Consider the following 19,954-nt stretch of genomic DNA (forward strand, 5'->3'; position numbering starts at 1 on the left):
GACACATTTTTTTAAGGAGAAAAGGACTGATCCGTTTGCCAAAAGGGGGGGTGGGGAAGTGGAATAATGTTATCGAGTGATTATTCTGGCTGAGATGTGTTATTTGGTTCGTTCCTTCTTGATCATTTGGTGTTTAAGTAAAATGAGGCACAGGCTTGTTTGCCGAGTGGAGTGGGAAAGGCATTTTGATTTGCTGGCCTAATTAAAAAATGATAAAGGATTAAAGGTAAGCAATGTCTGTGTGTGTGTGTATGTATATTTATTTTTTTTTTCCTTGACAATCAACTGTTAAAAAGGGGCTGATCCCTTTAAAAACCGTTTTAACTGATCTTTGTCAAACACACACTCATTTGCGGTCATTGAGGCCACCTTGGCGCAGATCACTTAAAGTGTATGTCTTAATCAGTTTCCCGTACAGTCAGTAGCACCATATTTAACAGATTGAGCCAGTCTGTGACCTAGGAATATGGTAGAATTGTTTAGATGTAATTTTTTTTCCCTCAAAAGGCAGATATTTAGCCTTTTATTTAGCACTGTCTTTTTTAAAATAGAGAAATGATCTTAAAGATGTGTGTGTATAAAATTGTATAAACTGTTGGGGAAGAGAGGATAGGAGATGGGGGCATGTGTATGGGGTGTGTGTTGGGGGGTTTATTGGTTGTTTTTTTCTGTTCCTTACTGGGAACAAAAAACAGATTGCCCAGACAATTTGTAAAAAGAAGTAATAAAATTAGAAATGAGGAAAATTTAGCAACATCATTCTGAAACTAGCCTCAGAGAACTTCCAGGGTCTGGTCTTTTAAATTGCGAGATCTAGGACATGTTTAAGGGTGTTTAAAACGTGTTTCTTCCTCTTGTCTGAGTGTTCAGCCTGTGTTTCTGGGATTGTTATCATGTGTATGTGCTAGGGAAAAAAAAAAAAGCTAAACTCTTTTTTTTTTTTCCCTTAAACCTTTCTGGACTTCACTCAGATCCTTAAGATATTTTAATGCCTTTTAAAAGTGATTATCTTTGTGTCGTTGATAAAGGGCTTTTCTTTTTTAGCTACTGTAAGATGCTTACTGTCATGGGTATGTTTTTTGGGTTTGGTTATTTTTCTTTAAACCTGATATTGGACTGTGGAGACCATACATGAGCCACCTTCCTCACCATCCTTCCCTGTACCCCTTCCTGACTCCCCAATATTAATCGTTTTTTATTCTGGTAACACCCAGACAAGAAATATTCGACTTTTCCCCCTTCACAGGAAAAGGTGGACCTGGACTGAAGGGTGTAAAATCCCTGGACCCATTCCTGGGGCAGGAAAAAGAAGAGGAAGATTAGAAGACATTTTTTTTTTTTTTTTTTAAAGAGAAAGCCCAGCGGAGCTAAACGAATGTCCCCTCATCTCCAAAGGAAAGTTCATCGGATTTTTATTCTAGAGATCTCATCTTCAGGATGTCAGTGAACATTTCTACGGCAGGAAAAGGTGTGGATCCAAATACGGTTGATACTTATGACAGTGGCGATGATTGGGAAATCGGGGTTGGAAATTTAATAATTGATTTGGACGCTGATTTGGAGAAGGACAGACAGAAATTTGAAATGAATAATTCCACCAACACTTCTAGCAGCAGCAACTCTAAGGATTGTGCAGGTCTGGCCTCCAGTGGGGCCGGTGCTACCGCAGCCTTAGCTGATGGCCTAAAATTTGCTTCTGTTCAGCCCTCTGCTCCCCAGGGGAATTCACACAAAGAGACCAGCAAATCAAAAGTGAAAAGGAGTAAAACTTCTAAGGATGCTAATAAATCTCTGCCTTCTGCTGCCTTGTATGGGATTCCCGAGATCAGCGGCACTGGCAAGAGGCAGGAAGTCCAAGGGCGCCCTGGAGAGGCAACTGGCATGAATTCAGCGCTGGGTCAAAGTGTGAGCGGCGGCGGCGGCGGCGGCGGCGGCGGCAACCCGAACAGCAATAGTGCCAGCACCGGCACCTCCGCTGCTACCGCGGGGCCGGCCTCCTGCGGGAAAAGCAAAGAGGAGAAGCCAGGTAAAAGCCAGAGCAGCCGAGGCGCCAAGCGGGATAAGGATGCGGGGAAATCCAGGAAGGACAAGCACGATCTGCTTCAGGGCCACCAGAATGGCAGTGGCAGCCAGGCCCCTTCCGGGGGGCACCTCTATGGCTTTGGGGCCAAGAGCAATGGAGGTGGCGCGAGCCCCTTCCACTGCGGGGGCACTGGGAGTGGCAGCGTCACGGCTGCCGGGGAAGTTAGCAAAAGTGCCCCGGATTCAGGGCTCATGGGAAACTCTATGTTGGTAAAGAAGGAAGAGGAGGAGGAGGAGAGCCACAGGCGAATCAAGAAACTGAAAACTGAGAAGGTAGGATAAAGTCGCCTTCTTAGATCTCCTACTTTTCTCTCTGTGTGCATTTGTGTGGGAATCGGGGGCGGGGGCGGGGGTGTGCCTCTCTGTGCCTTGCACCTCTTCGTGCTTTCTGGTTCGTTGTGAGATTTCTCTTCTGTGCATCTCTTCTGTGAACGTTTGGTCTGGGGTAGCTTACTTGGGCGCAGTGTTAGCTCTTGCTTTTGCTGCTACTGCTGCTTCTGCTGCTAGTGTTTGGGTCCCCAGGTGGGAGGGTCTTAGTGCTCTAAGCAAAAGCTTTACCCAAGGGCTGTTGGCCAGGCAGCCAGTTGCGATGTGCTTTTAATAGAAAACCGGCTCCTGGACCCATGTACCTCTTGACCTGGTTTCTGCCCTAAGGAGAACTAAGTGTCTTCTAAGTGTCTTCTGTTTTAATGTGCACGTTCTGGTATTTTTGGTAATGTGTCCTTAGGTGCAGGGTTCATGTTCCCTCCCTACAGAAGTATGTCTAGGATTCTAATTTACACTCCACCCTCCACACATTTATTTTCTCATGATGTTCTCCAGAATAATCCTGTTAAAGGATATCGTCCTGTTGTTCTTGAGTGAAACCTTGGTATCCTAGGGTCACTGGTTTCATAACTGTGCAGCAAGAGTGGAATGGTTTTCTTAGTGGCTGCCAGGGCGCTTTCCTTGTTCCCTTGCCCAGTTCTTAGCTAGAGATTTGAAGAGTGTTATCGCTTGGATTTCTGGCTTGACCAGAGAGCTGGAAGGTTGGTAAGAAAAGTGAAATAGACTTGGTGGATTGGCATTCTGAGATGTGAAAACAGAGCCAAAAGGTGCTCTAAATATGTGTTGCATCTGAGCAGTGGGGAGGGTTGATTTAGGTAATTTGGACCCTTCTGCCCATCTTTTGTCATTGAAAGTCTGGTGAGATGCTGCCTTTGCAAAATTGCCCCCAGTGTTGTGTGGCTTAGTGCTGGAGGCCTAGGACTTAAAGCTCTGTCAATGACTGCATTAAGTAATGTCCCAGAGCTGAAGGCACTCAGTCCACTGAGCAGGCTGAGAGTGAGCTGGGGAAGAAGTGCTGACTCTATAAAGTTAACTGTTAATACTGTAGATTGGGCCTTGCAGAAGCAGAATGCATATCATGTGGTTTGTGGCATGATTGTTTGGATATATATGCGTATTCAATTATTTAATTTTTGCTATTTCTCACATGATCAGAATTGTGAAATGTTTTATGGTGACAGTTTCTGTGTCCAATTACTCACCGTTGTCTAAATCTTTTTGTTTTCCTTTGTTCAAGATTTAAATGCTAGTACAGGAATGAAGTTTTGGTTTTATAATTTTAGAAGTTGATGAAGGTACATTAAGGTGTAGATGATGCCAAAATTAAAAAAACCTTCTGCATGCCTGCTTCTTTAATCCACAAGCCCTTGGTCAGACAGCATTTTGAACTGATGAACTTTAAATACATTTTTTAAAAAATCCAGGTTTTGATTCTTATGCTGAAATGTAGGGTTTCACACGATTTCTGCTAAAGGGCATTCTGAAGTCTTATTAGTACAGTAGTGCATTTACTTTTGTTGCCAATAGTCTTCAAATTGCAGTTCTAATCTGCTCTAACTATCTAGATGAATTGCCCTAATCCAGTGCTCACAATGGCTGTGGTTAAGGAGTCAGCCATTTGATTGGATTCACTGCGGCCTGGAATGTGGGAGGTGCTGCCCTTTTGCATTCCCCTTAGCCTTTTAATCTTCCAGCCAAATGTTCACATTCAACAATTTTGTTTAGCTGGCAATCGGGACATTTCAGTATCTCAAAGGCTGCTGTCATGGCAACTGAGATTGGAGCATGGTGTTGGTTCTCCAGTTTTTTGTGTTCTTTTCACTTTCCAGTCACAGAGGAGACTGGATGAAAAATGAAAGAATTAAATTATTCATATGCATGCAACTCATCTTCAGTCAGAGCAGTGTAAATGTGATAATATGAATGACCTAAATGAAGAGCATACAAGTCCTGACGGGTCTGGGGTGGAGGAGGGGGGCAAGCAGAGTGTGTTTCAGTTCGTACCGCCGCCAACCATAGCTGCTGGTGGGCACAGCGACCCTTCAGGGATGGTGTTCAGGGCCTCGAAGCCTGTAGTGTGGGCCCAGGATCTGGGAGCTTGCTCCTTCAGGCTTTCCTGTCTACGTGCACCCCACCCCAGGAGGACTCTCTTAAGAATGTTTCCTCCTTGGCACACAGGAATAGCACTGCCTTCTACAGATGCCTCCCAGGGAAGTAACTCCAGTTACTAACTCTTACTAACTCTTGGTTGTGTAAAATTCGACTTCAATTTAGAAAATAATTTCTAATGATGGGAGGAGACCTCTTGAGGAGGGAAAGATTTAGCAGGACAAGCTTTATCTGACAAGATAATTCAGACACCGAGGCATCCTTTGAGAAAGGTTTTTTTGATGTTTTTATACAATGTTTTAATTTCAAAGCCTTGTTTGATTATCTGGGCTGTGAAGAGTAAGTGTCTCAAAAGTGAAGATGATTAATTTTCAGCAGTCGGATGTGGCTCATGAAGGGGCCAAATGTGAAAACCAGAGTGGGGGGGAGGGGGGGTGTAATGTGGTGTATGTGCTTTTTTTTTTCCCCTCCCTGGTTGGATGGTTCACAGGAGATTCATAAGACTTGCTGTCACCGGTTAATTTTCACAGCGTGCTTAAATGTCTATTTTTGGTCTGTTTATTCTGTTTCTTCACTACAGAGAGTCATGTAAAACATGATAAATTGGACCTTATGAAACCTAATTAAATCAATGAGCGTTCTACTCCTTTATGTGGAAACCACAAGTATGTTGTAAAAGTCGCCACTCCCTTAATACGTGAACAAAATCAAAACATGCCATAATTCTAAGATGTTTGAGCTGTATTTCTATAGCCCATTTTGTGGTTAAGCCACCAGTGACGTGTCTGAATAAGTAGATTTGACAGGTTGGCTTTTGGTTGTTAAAACCTGCTTCTCCACCTGCCCCCTCCTTTTCTTTTGAGGCATAATAGCCTGCATTGAGGCTCTTCTGCGTGTGTTCTCCTTAACTGTCTTATAGTTTTGACTTATCAGACACAGGCAATCAGCCAGGCTAAAGTTCAGTACGGTATATGGGTTTATTTGATCACTGAGAAATTAAAAAATACATAGATGAATTCTTAAAAACAGTTGAGATTTCAGATACACATAAAAAGCACAGGGAATCTTATGTTTGGATCTGGAGTTCTAACTATTCAGTGCACATTTAGCAAAGAGAATGATTTCAATAATATTGTGCTGCTTTCATTAAACTGGTCTTTAACAACCTACATGTGGTATCTACAAATGGACCTGTCTATAAAGGATATCATTCATTTTATTCTCTTGTAGAAGGCTTTTTACACTTCACTAGGGAATTCTGGCATGTTGTCTAAGTGAGTGTGAGTAGTTGAAGAACATATTTTGATTAATGAGTTTTGTGAATGATAGGCTTCCCCCCAAATACAGTGCCCCCTACAAATTCTAGTTAGAGAGCACAGTTTATCTACTGTGAAATAAAAGGGCAGAAGGGTCACTTGCTATAATTAAAGAACAAAGTCCATTGTTGTTGGACAGCAAACTGTTTGGAAAGCTACATAAGGGACTTAGCTGTTAAAAAGGTTGGTAACTAAGGGCAGCTCCCAATCAGCATTGATTCAGCTCCTTTCTTTTCTATTGGCTTCCTTATAGGGTGACAGGCCTTTTGAGATGGGCTGCCCTTTCCCCAAGGAAGTTTTCTGTGAGAACCATGGCATATTTGCATGGCCAGGCACATCACTGGGTTCTGAGCATAGGATCTGAAATCTGCGGGGATTGCTGGAGAGATGTAAAAAAAAGAAAACTCAACAACTGATTGTGCTAAAAGAGATAAATAATGTTTACCAACTTTTAATAACTTTGCAAATAGTCTGTAAAAAGAAGGGGAGGGTGGGCGAGAGGGATTGATTGTCAAAATGTCATGAGGTTAAGAATGCTCTTCAAGTAAAATTGCTTGGCTGCAAGATGGTTTTAATTAGAGTGTTATAAAGACTTATTTTTCCTAAGCAGCATTTTATAGTTAGTAAATGAAATGTATGCCGAAAGTGCTAAGCAGAAATCTCCCTAACCACAGAGGTGTTCAATAACCAGATTCAAACAACATGGAAAGAACCATCTGTTCTTCATTTTCAGCATGAAAAACATGGGTTGAATGGCTGAGATTTGCTCCAATTTTGACTGTGTCTGTATGTGCCTGTTTTTTTTTTTTTTAATTTAAAAAAAGTTCACCTGGTACTTCATAGAAACTCAGAATTGCAGTAATATGAGCAACACTGTGAAAACACATGTTCCTACATTTATTTTAACCAGTTCCACTTTTATTTAAAAGATTTCCAGAAGCCCAACCATTGAACACTTTATAATGGTTATTCAGTTCCTGCAGGCAATCACAATGAGGGGTCAGTTCTTCAAAGATCTAACTATTTAGTCAGTATCTGAATTATTCTGTCAATTTTCCCCCTGGAGGTAAGAGGGGCAAAGGCTCTCCCCGGCTAGCTCTGGTCAGCGTTTATCGGTTAATCTAATTGTATGTGGTAGTGTCCTGAACTGGTATTTGCTCTCCATAGACCTTGCTCTGGTTCAGAGCTATTAGTCTAGGATTGTTGATCATGAGGAAAATATTCTTTTAACGATGATAACTTTGGAGTCCTTGACTTTTAGACCGCCAAGCTTCTGGGTTCTGGTTTTAGTAAGAGCCGTGGGTAAAGCATTATCCGGCCTTTGTTTGAGGTCTTTTATAGAAGCTAATGACTGGGCTTGTGCCTCCCTGAGATAAATGACATTATCTCTGAGTGGGCTGACAGGAAACAGACATGTTAATGGTGAAGCTGCAGGGAGGATGTGCCTGGGTTCTGACAAAAAAGTGGAGAAGGAACCCCTGGTTGTGGTCATTAACACATGCATTCCTGCTCTTCCTAAGAGGCTCTTGATAATTGGAAAGCTATTTGAGCCTCGAACACTTAAATCATAAATCTACCACTCCTAGTTCCCTTGCATTCTTCAAAGTAGCAAAGTAATGTGTTTTTTGATAACAAGTGTGTGATCTTGTTTTTAAGAATGGTGGCAGTGCTAGGTGGTGTGGAAGTGACATTTGGGAGAGCTGCACGTCCCATGCTTTCATCAGATGGGATCTCTCTTTGTCTTTTATCATGGCTCAGTCATCCCCCTACTTAAATGAAGGAAGAAGTGGGTCCAGAAACTAAAAAGAAATCATTTTTATTCTTGAAGAGGTCTTGTGGGAGAGGGATAAAATCTCGTTTTTTCTAAGCTGGGGAGATTTTGCTCAATGATTTGAATGTGATGAAACCTGCCTTTTGAAGTGTATGTTTAAAAAGTCATGGCTATAATTGAGTTTCAGTGCAGTTTAAACTCTCTGCTTCTTGAACAGAGATAATTGCCATGTTGAACACACTCTAGACGTGCAGAAGAGGTGGAATGATCATGTTATTCTATTCTTTAATATTAAGCACTGGAAGTTTTTCATAGTAATTACTGTAGCACAACATAGTTTTGATTGCCAGCACTCTGAACTTGCCGGTGATCTGAACATCAAGGGTTTTGCTTGAATACTAAACAGTTGATTCCTAAGTTCCTTGTATTGCATTCTTGTAGAACATAGAATCAAGAACTAAGGAAATACTGAGAGATCCTTAGCAACAGCAGAGTAGAAATAACCCCTCTTCACTAGTACTATTGTCAATAAATAATAATACCCTCTTAATCTGTACATTTAAGGTTACAGGGAAAGAGAACAGGTGAAATCTCTGTCTCAGGAATGACTTCGGTCATCATTACAGACTCTCAGAGGGATCAGATTGGTACCCTGTGACTGGTATTTATTCATAGACATATGTATAGAAATGTTATAATTTCATACACAGCTGTTGGATTGGGAGTGGATTGGGAGTTTCTAGTTACTGTGGGCTTTATTCTTTTTAAAAAAGTCACAGTTGATTTTTCTGTTCCACTCTGCTACAAAGTAATTGGCCCCTCTATATCCATCCATGTCTCTCTTTCAGATGATGTTTCTTTAGTGACTTCTTGCTCTCTGTTGCATGTTCTTTTTAATTCAACCTTAAAGGTTTTGCAGTGGGAACAAAGCCTTTGCTACTGAATGAAGGGTTGTTAAATAATTCATAGTAGATTAATCATCAGTTGGGCTGTTTGTAATGTTGTTTTGGGGTGGTATAAAGGATACTCAAGACAGGGAGATTGGCACCTTGTTCCTAGAATTGAGTTCTGCATACCTGCTAAATTTTGGTTAGACATAACCTTTGAAAAGGTATTGAAATAGATTATGGCTTTTGCCTGAAGAACCGAAGAGATTACAAAGCAAATACTTCTTATATTTTGATAGGTTAGTGACCCCTAAACCATGTGGATCTCATCTGGTACTCAGAAAGACCTCTCTCCCTCCACCCCCCACCCCATTCCATCCTGTGAAGCTAAATGAAAATTTAATAATACATATTTTGGTTGTAATAGAGAACTCAAAGGGAAGGGTGCTCAAACAAATGGGTTGGAAGTGATAAGTAGACACTGCTGTTGATTTTTCAAAGCTACTGTTTCTTCTTTCTCATCCCTACCTCCCAACCCAGTTTTTTTTTTATTATTCACTGTGACTGTTCTAGCTCAACCACTGGCTTTTTGCAACTCCTGGGAATCCTGATTCTCACTAGCACCTTAAGAAAAAAGTGCCTATGGGGACATCTAGGCATATTTCAATAATGCCGTAAAAGGCAGCTTTTACAGTTTAAAAATATATTGATTATATTTTGTGTTGTACATAATGATTTTAGAAAGCAGATATTTAGGTCGTGGAATTGGCTTATTATGTTAACCAGAGAACAGATGGCATGGTGCCCCAGACGTATAATTTTACTTAAAGGGACTTTTAAGGTTTTGATGTGTTTTCTTTTCCTCTTATTTCCCTGATGGCTTCTTTTTATTGAAGGGTAACTTAAGGAGACCTGGTAGCAATTTTACTGCCTTCCCCTGACAGTTTGAAATAATAGCTTGGTCTTTGGTTGCACTGATCTTCTACCAGTCAACTTGATTCTGGTTTTTGTCATGTGGCAGTGAATTTTTTTTTTAAAAAGTGTGTTTTAAGAAATGGACTCTTTTATATGCTTCAATTAGCAACAGACGACCAAATTCCAATTGGTCACACTTTCAGGAACTCCTAGAAGTCACTGTGTGTCCTTTTGATTAAGGAAAACTCCTGGTTTGGTTTCTCAGGAAAGCACATATGGTCCTCTGGCTGCTTTAGATCCACCCTTTTTGTCTTTTGCGTTAGTCACTGCAGGTTCAAAGGTCCTTAAGTCCTTCCCTGGTAGGTTACATGCTTTCCTCTTACTGAAAGGCTGTACTATTTTGGTTGCTATACCTACCATGTGTTTGAATTCAGTTGGCATAAAAGTACTATTTGTTTCCATGCCTGGATTTTATAGCTTTACCCATTCGCTGAGAACATCATCAGGATGAACTGGAAATAATCTCTTGTTGTTATTATTATTTTTTTTAACAAAGTGTGCCTAGCCAGACCAGATTACTTTTGGATTTCCTGTCACCTCCTCGGCTGATTTATGGATGGCTCATGTTAAAAGCAACAATAATGTTTGAATTGGAAGGGCTGAAGCCTCGGGTTTTCATTCTTCATGGAGAACTGTTTATTTGTGTGTGGTTCACCACAGTACATGGATAATGCTATCAAATCTGTGCTTTATTATAAGCTTATGACTAGCACAGCCGCACTTCAGTTATGTGTTTCTTCATTTTCCTTCTTTGCAAATTCTTTTGTGATGGAAATGAAATTAGAACCAAATCTTTGCAGCGAAGGGGAAAATAAGGCACCACAAGTAGAAATTGTCTCTTGAGCCAGTTCAGAAGTAAGTAAGCAAGCAGCGGTGATTTAAGAAACATTTTTCTCAAAGTGGAATCCATAGGGGAGAAAGGACTCCGATTTAACTTTTCCATGAAGATCAGTAGAAGACGAGCCGCCGCGCACTTTGACAAATGGAGGCTGTTCCAACAACGGGGCTTTATGCCTTTATATTGTTTCACATCTGAAGTAACTGGTTGAAGAGCGGTTCACATTCCCAAACCTTTCAACTGCTTTGAAAGTGGAATGTGAGTCCAGTCATATTGTTGGCTTCTGCTCCCCGAAGGGAACAACAAGATTTGAAGACAGAGCAATTGAGCTTTTCCGCATCAAACTCCATTTGGCCAATTGTCTCCATTTACATTCCTTGCCCAAATCCTTCACCAGCCTTTCCCATGATGCCGCAGCAGATGCCAGACACTGAAGTAGAAAGCGAGCAGCTGTTTCCATTACTCCATGGCTGTATTATCCTCCACAATCTGCTTGCTTTTTCGCTCCCCTCCCCCACTGGTTTAAAAAAAAAAAAAAACCACCACCTTCTCTCCCTCTGACGTTTGCTCTTCTTTCCTGAGTTTATCAGCCTGCAGGTTTTCTGTCTTATCAGGACCACGGATTTCTCAGGAAGGCCTGGTTTATTGTTTCTCTGGGGGAGCAGATGGAGGTCCCAGGGCCCTTGGGGGCGTGTCCGCGCTGCGCGCTCCCGATGGTGGGAGCGGTGGGGGCCGTGTCGGGGGCGCGCCGCCGGGCCGCGCCCTCCTTCCCAGCGTGGACCCGTTTATAGCCCTGAGCGCTGTAAATCTGTCAGCTCTTCACGACGCCTTCACCTCTTTCTTCATTTGCTTCTAGTTTGACAACGTTCCCCTGAGGCGGAATTCTAATCTGCTTCCAATTAGTTGCAAAATGTGACTGAAATTTCCACATTATGACTGCTGTTTTACTTGCACGCACACATCTAGAAACAAATTAATGCTCTTGAATATTTATTTTTTGAGCCCTTGGATTTACTTGAAGAGGCAGAGTTTCCAACTGTTGGGAATGACTTCCAGGATTTGCATTTTTTTCCCCTCGAAACCTTCTATACACAAGATTGGTTTTTTCTTTTTTTTTAAAGAAGCAGCACAATAACTACGGTGGGGTCCCTCCACCATCTCATAATAAGCTTTTCCCACCTTTTTGAAGATTTCTCCAAATGTACTGTGTATGTTTAAGTTAACACAAATCAATTTTGTATTTCTAAAATATAACAAGGATGTTTGCCCAGGTTTTAATGAAGGGTACCTCCTGATGCAATGTTTTAACAGAACACAAATACACACAAATTTGATTATAAGTATATCATGTCTATAATGTAATATGTGGTAAAAACACAAAAGATTTGTTACACACTTTAAAATTCTTTAATTTGATACTCAAAAAATCACATGAACTCGGCGATTAATTGGGCTTAACACATACAAGGGCAGGGTTAAAGACATCACTATGGACACTAACATTCTCCCCCCAGTTTGTGCCCAGATCCTGAGCACACCTTCTGGAAGCTGTTGGACCTGGTGGGCTGCGGTGGGTGTGGTAGTACCCCTTATCCTACATAATCCACTGCAAGGAAGTGTTTCGAACTCTGGGTTTGGGTGTGGTTCTACGCTGAGGGAAGTCACTCCAAACTCTTTCCTCCGTTTTAGTGTGTTTTTTTTAAAAACAAAGATACTGATCCATCCATTATATTACATATAATATGTAAATATTAGAATTGTTTACATCTTGGTTGCTGAGAAGTTCAAATTTAGCTTTATTACTTGCCTAAAAGACTACTTTCTCTTGTACTGTGAATCTTAGTAGCACGGCAGTGGGATCTCAGGTTTAGTATTTGCAGAAAGGTGGTAGTCTTAAAGAGTGTAAACAGCCACATTTACTGGTGTATTTTATAGTAGTGTTCAGTCTTCAGCATCTTGGCAGATTGATATCAGCAGTAATAATGATTTTAAAGAGGTGTGAAGAATTTTATTGATGGTAAAGTGGTTATGTTGATCACATTACTCTATTAGTTTCTAAATAACACCTTCACATGTAAATAGATCAATTTTTTTCCACTACATTGTCACATGTAATTATAAAAGCCCTATATTGATTGATTTATAATGTCCTTTTTTAAAATGTGTTATTTTCAATCTCTCTAACCAGGAGGTAGAGCATTTATTTCACTGTTTAAAAGTAAACTTAAATTATTTATTGTATGTAGAATATGAATTATTCAAGTTATTTTATTGAAAAACTTCGAGCTATGCTGGAATTCCACAAAAGAAGTAGGAACGCTATTTTGCTTCCTTTCTTTTTACTCTAAGATTGGTAGTAGAAAAAAGAGCCAGATTAAATCCGTAAAAATTTAAAATGTGGTTCTTTCAGATTGTAGAGACCTCCTGGGTTAAAAAAAAAGAAAAAGAGAAAAGAGTGGCCCCGTGGTGAAATGCTTACAATGGGCACGATTGTGCTAGCCCCTCAAGTCCCGGGGTTCACTAATTACCCTTTAATGAGGTTGGTCTGCCCCAGCCTTTTCCCTACCTTGGGAGGAAACGCATACAAGACCATTGGAGTTCAAGTGGATCTTGCTGTATTTGCAACTTAGCATAACTGCTTTGAAGGCCCCCAGGGCGCTTAATTGAGGCTGGGCATTTTTGTTTTGGGGGAGACTACACACAGTTCCCCATTGTGTGTGTAGAAGCCACTGTGCGTCTTGGAAACATTACGTGTTTTTGTTGACGGTGCATAGTTTTATAAACTCCAAATGAGCTTATTGCCTTTTAACCATTGGGATCACTAAATAATGGAAGAACCTAGAAGTCTCTGGGTTGGGTAGCAGCCAAGCAGTTTAAAAAAAAAAAAAAAAGAAAGAAAGAATGAATGGTTTAATTGTAGAGCAAAGCATTTGTTTACAGATTAAGATTTATTCAGTCACCGAATCCTATGGACCAGGAGGTAAAAGAAGGAGGCTGTAAGATATAGGAATTGAGTGCCCAGTGTTCTGCTTTGTGATCATGCTTAGCTGTTTTTACCCTTGTTTTTCACAAAAGAATGAATCAGTGAATGGTGAGAACTGCTCAGCCAAGTGTACTTTTTAAGATATAAAGAGAGAGAGGAGGAAGGCCAAGGCAGGCTGTCACTTTTTTGCTGCCTGATCAGGAAACTAAAAGCTTAAAGTTCTTTCAACTGGGAGGGGTACACTGGCTGTTGCTGAATTTCCTGTTCAGATGAGGTGGACTGGTGATAGCGGTGGTAGAGGTAGGGAGTAAAAAGTGGGAAGAAGGTGGGTGGGGAAGGTGGTGGTTGGTGGAGAGCCTTTGTTAAAATGGCCATCAGCAATGCATCCTCTTGAATAATGGGGACTCTCCAGAAATTTCCTGTCTCATTAGTTAGTGACCAGGGTACTGAACGCTTCCTTGCTGGCTCAGATGGTAAAGAATCCGCCTGCAATGCGGGAGACCTGGTTTCTGTCCCTGGGTTGGGAAGATCCCCTGGAAGAGGGCATGGCAACCCACTCCAGTATTCTTGCCTGGAAAATCCTCATGCACAGAGGAGCCTGGCGGCCTACAGTCTGTGGGGTCCCAAAGAGTCGGGTATGACTGAGCGACTAGGCACAGCACAGCACATGGTACTGAACAGAGAGAAACTTTCCAGCCAGGGCAGTGAAGTGGTGTAGCAGAGGGGTTGCCTGGCAACCAGAATTGGAGGTTGTCGTTTCCATTTTTTCTGTATTTTTAAATTTTTTTCAGGGCTAGATATTTTTGTCTGGGAAATCCTATGGACTGAGGAGTCTGGCAGGCTACAGTCCTTGGGGTTGCAAAAACTTAGCACTGAACAGCGAACACCAACAACAGATTATATTGAACAGTAAAGACCAGAAATCATGGCATTTATCCCATTGTAGTTGTATTCCTTCGAATCCATTTGTGGACAATGGGCTTAAGGAAATCACTGGTAAAGTGCTATTTTCTAGAAGTATCATTTTGAACACTCCCCAGTTCACTGTTTCTCATTTTAACATTAATCTTGGAAGTGAAACTCTTTATCTCAAAGTGTTCTTTTGTGTATAAACTGTCACCCTAATGATAACTCTGGTTACTTACAAGTATTGTTTCTACATGATATCTTTGTATGCTGTCTGGCCATGAAAAAGCTCATTCCTTCTGTAACATTAAAATTACTTGTTATTTGATGCACATTTGATAAAGTCTCAAGTATGTTAAATTGGCTTACCATGATCTTGTTTTGTTTTTATCCTTTCTAAATTATAGTACCTTTATTTTGGTATGATCCTTTTGAAATGGCTTGATTTTTGAGTCTAAATCATAGATGATAGCTTCATTTTACAAATTTTCCTTTGAGGGGGTTGGTGAGCAGCAGGAGGGTTATAGGAATGGGGAAGCAGGGAGGGTATAAAGATTTAGGTGTAAATATTTTCATCCTTGTCAAGCTAGTGACTTTTAATATGCTGTTGTTCATTCCTGATGTTTTTCTAGTAACATTTTCTATGTTAGTGACGAAGGAGACTGGATTTTATTTCTCTGAGCATCCAACATAATTTTTCAAACTTTTAAAATAATTTATTTTATTCAAATATAGTTTATTTATAGTGTTAATTTCTGCTGTATAGCCAAGTGGCTCAGTTATGCAAACACACACACACACACACACACACACACTTTTCCATAACCTTTTTCATTATGGTTTATCTTGGGGGTGTTGAATATAGTTCCCTGTGCTGTAAGACTTCAAATTTTTAAATCTTATAAAATTTAACACTGTCATAGTCACGAAGTAGACTAAGCTTGTGTAAATTTTAAAAAAAATCATGCCCCAGAAAGTCATGTTTTACTGAAGAGGTGGTAAATCCCTGCACATGCCCACCTAAATTTGATTTCTTTGGGTGTCATTTGATTGATATTTGTGCTCAACCTAGGTTTACTTAGGAAAACAAAACAAAAGCGCAAAGATAAAAAAGCATAGCTCGTGTTAATATTTATCACCACTTAGAGGCTTTGCAAGATTGAAATCTCTTTGCTGGTTTAATCCCCTCTGGAAGGAAAGCCTCCCCCACCCTTCCCCTACCCTGGATTGTTGGTGCCTCCACAATGTGAATGTTCCTGAGGATTTTAGAAAGCACTTAATCTGAACATACCATGTATTTCGATGAGTTTAGTTTGTGTTCACATGTACATACAGAACAGGGAAGTGGTGCTGAGCTTCCTGCCATATTAACAAGGGTTCCGCTTGTGTCTGGTTCCTTCTCTCTAACTTGTTCTGCATACTGTTTTAATTGGATGCTTTTTGTTGCCCATATAAAATGTGAAAGGAAACACGCTAACCTTTTTAAGATGCTCTGGAAATGATTTTTATAAACCTGCTTACACAAAAGTCTAGTACTTTCTATTATAGCTCACATTAAAGGCTTAATGTTGCCTTTGAAAGGCTAGCATATGAATCCATAAGCCGCCTATAAATTCATGTACCTTATTTCCTTGTAAAAACCAGTGTTTTCTACTTACCTGGCCTCAGCACAGCTGTAGATATTCCTGTTTAGCTTTAGGCGGATGAAGTTCTGTACCATCTACCCGTCCTTTACCCGTGACAGGCTGATGACATGAAAATCACTTGCCATTGTTGCATTTCAGCTGAAAACTTAAACACACATTTTCCTTTCTGACACAGATAGTGAAATCTGAAGAGATTGTAGACTTTCATACTTGAAAAAATCTAGAAAATGTCCAGTGTTTTCAAATCACATTTTCACTGGTGTTCGACACATAGATACAGGTCTCCTCAAATCGCCTCTGAGTTTGGTGAAAAGCTTGTCAACACATACTAGTCGTAGCAGGAAGTTAAATGGTGGAGTAAAAATACACCTATTTATCTTTTGTCTGTAAAATAAATTCTGCAGGATTTTTGAAGAATTTCATTTTGGCTTGTTTGTAAAACTCAGGAATCTGAAGCGTAACACTCACTGTACAAATATTCTCTGCAACAAGCCCTAGTTGTCTCCGTGTTATCTGAGCCTGGATGTGCGTGCATAATTGGAGAGATTATTGGAGAGAGAGTGTTTTGCTGTGGTAGATGTGGTTTAAATCCTAGCACTGAGCATAGCATTTACTTTCTCAGCTTACCCACAAAATCTGTGACTAATTTAGTGAATGTGAAGATTTTAGTCCAGATGGTTAGGTTTAATTGTAAAAACTGGAAAGATTTCAAAGTACCCTTTGGGGGAGTGCGGGAAACAACAACTAAGCGACAAAAGAGAAGGAGAAGTAAGCCACTATATATAGCGTATTTGTATATTACACATTTATAAACACACACGCACGTATATACACGTATATGTCTGTATATACAGTCAAGGGGAAATTTGAAGAAGTTTTTGTACCAGTCAGCAAGAACAGTTGGGATCAAGAAGAGAAGTAATTTTTAATGTTTAGTGATTTAGTATGTTATCTCTCAAGTGTTTCCTACTGTGTGTGTGTTTGGCCTTTCCTGGGCTCAAAATAGGTTTCTTCTCAAGTGTGTTAAGAAGATACCACTTTCCTGTCATCCTCTGTTGGTTAAAGAGTGTTGCCAATGACCTCATCAAGCATTCGGGAAATAACAATCTGGCTCAGACCTTGGCGGGGGCTCCCTCACTTACTGTGGTGCTCTCTGAGGCCTGGGCCAGCCTGTTCTTCTATCCCTGAAGCTGTGAAGCTCAAAAGAGGGAGTAAGCTTGCAGAAACGGATGGTTAGGTAATGATTAGTGCTATCGAAGGACCGCCTCTTTTTCAGCATCATTTATTCTAAAGGGCTCTTGCTCCGACATGAGCACAGTCATCTCAGCAGATGCTTTCAGAGCTGCTCAGGATCATCTTCTGGCTGCTTCCTCTGTAGATCAGAGCTTAAAGGATAGAAGGATAGAGAGGTCCCCTTCTTTTGTTGTAGTTGGGACACCACTGAGCTGAAGTCTTGGTCCAGTAAATTAGCTTTGAAATTTGTAGGCTAGTAGGGCTTTAGAGTGGACTTGATCTGTATTACCCAGAATTGTAAGAAGAGATAGAGCGAAGAAGAGAAAAGTATCATGGGACAGGGGAAGGTTAGACCATGGGGCTGTTGCTAAGATCTGCTTGGTTCAAGTAGAATGGCTGGGGTTTGCGAAAAAGTGATCTACTAGGCAAGGAAGGGCAAACATGCCCAAATATACATGCATGTGTGTGTGTGTGTGTGTGTGTGTGTGTGTGTGTATAAACAGATTTCATAATATTCAGAAAATGTAGAGAGATGAGTTAAATATGTATGTGTCACATTCACCATGTGTCTGGTGCTTTAGTATTTGATTATTGAGCCCTCAGCATTTAAGAATGGTACGAAGAACAAGCTTGAGCTTGTCTTTTATGGTCAGGAAGATAAGCAGAAAGCCAGCTGTGTGGGCTAGTGCTTTTCAGATCATGGAAAAACCTGTGTAATACAGGCCAAAAGAAGGCACTTCCTGAGGAGATGTTAAGCGTAGATCTTTGAGACTACTATCAGTAGCATGGGAGAGCAAGATAAACAGAAGGCCAGCTACCCCAAAGCAGAGATGGTCTTTGCTTTGATTCCTTTGCCTATGTTCATTTTAAATATATCTTTCTTTTACCTTCTGATATCTCCCCATCTGCTTAGAGCCTAATTTTCCTCCTTTTATCAAGAGCTTTGCCCTACAGCAACCTACTGAAAAAAGAGATGAAGGTGATTTTAAGATGGTCACCACTGTGAGTAGACTTTTAAAGGCCCAAAAATGGAGCTCAGGTGTGGGGACTTTCTGGTAGGAGGAGAGGCTGGGGGCTTTCAAAGCTGACTTTTTTGTGAAGTTGGTTTTGGAGGGAACCTCTCCTGTAGGTGTTTCTTAACATCTGAGGCTGACAACAAGGTGTGTAAGTGATGAGTCTGAAGTAGAATCGGACATGGCTTTTTCCCCCCTTGTCTTGATTTCATAGTGGATATTGTAAGGGACTTTTCTAACGAATGTAAGGAGTGAGCTTCCAGTTGGAACCTGATAAGGATTGACACTGCCATTAGGTTATGGGGTGAGTCAGACTTGATAGTAGTATAAATGTCATACTTTTCTATTTCTCATTTGTGTTAATATATTTTTATATATGTGTTCATTTATATAGGTTGTGTTTTCTTGGCACATTTCTACTCTACCTGATGAATTTGATTTGAAAAATAAAAATAATAGAAATAATCTGTGTTACTGAAAAAGATCAATGAAGGCAGCTGCACAAGGTCAAGACTACTAGAATTCTAAGGACACAAGTCAGAAAGATGATGGGTAATAAACTCACCAGTTGTACCTGTCAACTCACAACTGGCCAGAGTTCCCAGAGTTTCTGCAAGCAGTGTTAGTCGCTCAGTCATGTCCGACTCTTTGTGACCCCTTGGACTGTAGCCCACCGGGCTCCTCTGTCCTTGGAATTCTCAGGCAAGAATACTGGAGTGAGTTGCCACTTCTTCTCCAGGGAATCTTCTCTGACCCAGGGATCAAACCTGGGTCTCCTGAATTGCAGGCAGATTCTTTACTGTCTGGGCCACCAGAGAAGCCCTGTGCAAGCAGGTTTGTCTTTAATTTCCTCTAAAGGCGTGACTTAGGAAAAGCAGATGGTTTTAGGACTGACAAAGCCCACGGTTATGTATTTTTTCTGTTGGAACCCTGGCATATCTTAGGACACAGTGGAGAAGAGATTCACTGAAAAAAAAGTAGATTTGCCTACGTGTTGAAGGACCTCTTCTCTTGACATTTCCTTAAGACTTTGACACGAGGAACTGGGTGTAAGAGATGAATGTGAAGTGCAGTGTCTGATGTAGGTATGATTTTGAAGCCCAGTTACAGGGTAGGGAGCTGTGTCAAGTATGAACCTGAGACGGGAGAGAGAGAATTGGGCTAACTGGAGGGATATCAAAGCCTGTTTCCTGATTGATTGGGTATTTGCACTTTTTTTTCTGGATGTGTTTCCTAGTCTCTTGGTTGACTATACGTGCTGAAGTCCACCCAGATAGTACACGTGAACTATATTCTGGGCAGACCGTGTCATACTGGGTTGGGAGTTAGGCACAGGTCAGATCATGGAAGGCCTTGTAGGACATTGTGAGAGGATGAGAATTAAGGGTAACAACTAGTATTTTGGGGTGGGAGCAGTCAGGATTTGGGACCTTTGATATACCCCATAGCTGCCAAGGGATGATGCTCAAATTGGATGGCAAGTGGTAGAGGCCTTGATTGGAACCAGTGGAAGTAAGTGCAGGTGGACTTTAGAGTCATGGGACTGAAGTAGGTCACCTAGGAAGTATAGTTGGAGAATTTGGGGGCCCAGGCTGAGCCACGGAACACTGAAGGGAGCCAGCACTGCCGTCCATTGAGGAGGAAGACGACCAAGCCAGTCTCATGTTTCTGAAAAGCAAGTGAAGAAATTTTAGCAAGAAGAGTGTATAGTCGTGATGCAACAAGATATGTTAAATGAGGCCAAGAAGTCAGATTAAGATGAGACTCAGAATTGACTCCTGTCCCTGGAAGGATGGTGGCTATTGGTGATCAATCTTGAGACAAGTAGTCCTGGGTGAGGGATGGGAATGAGAAGAGTAACAGTCTGG

At 41.0% G+C, this 19,954-nt stretch overlaps 1 protein-coding gene across 6 annotated transcripts in view; it reads left to right on the forward strand.

Annotated features, from left to right (window-relative positions):
* ZNF608 (zinc finger protein 608) overlaps positions 1–19,954 on the forward strand; it is a 104,776-nt gene that overhangs the window by 2,412 nt on the left and 82,410 nt on the right. For 2 of the 6 annotated variants that reach the window (XM_070465093.1, XM_020878132.2), the window contains exons 1-2: positions 139–226; positions 1,247–2,355. The exons of 1 other annotated variant lie outside the window; for it this stretch is intronic. In XM_070465093.1, coding sequence (XP_070321194.1) covers positions 1,438–2,355 — 918 coding nt within the window. In that variant the 5' untranslated portion in view covers positions 139–226; positions 1,247–1,437. Of the gene's footprint in view, positions 1–138; positions 227–669; positions 2,356–19,954 lie in introns of those variants that run through there. 3 more of the 6 variants (XM_070465096.1, XM_070465094.1, XM_070465095.1) reach the window with 3 other exon arrangements.

Source organism: Odocoileus virginianus, chromosome 3 (assembly GCF_023699985.2).
Source record: "Odocoileus virginianus isolate 20LAN1187 ecotype Illinois chromosome 3, Ovbor_1.2, whole genome shotgun sequence".
NCBI classification, from domain to species: domain Eukaryota; kingdom Metazoa; phylum Chordata; class Mammalia; order Artiodactyla; family Cervidae; genus Odocoileus; species Odocoileus virginianus.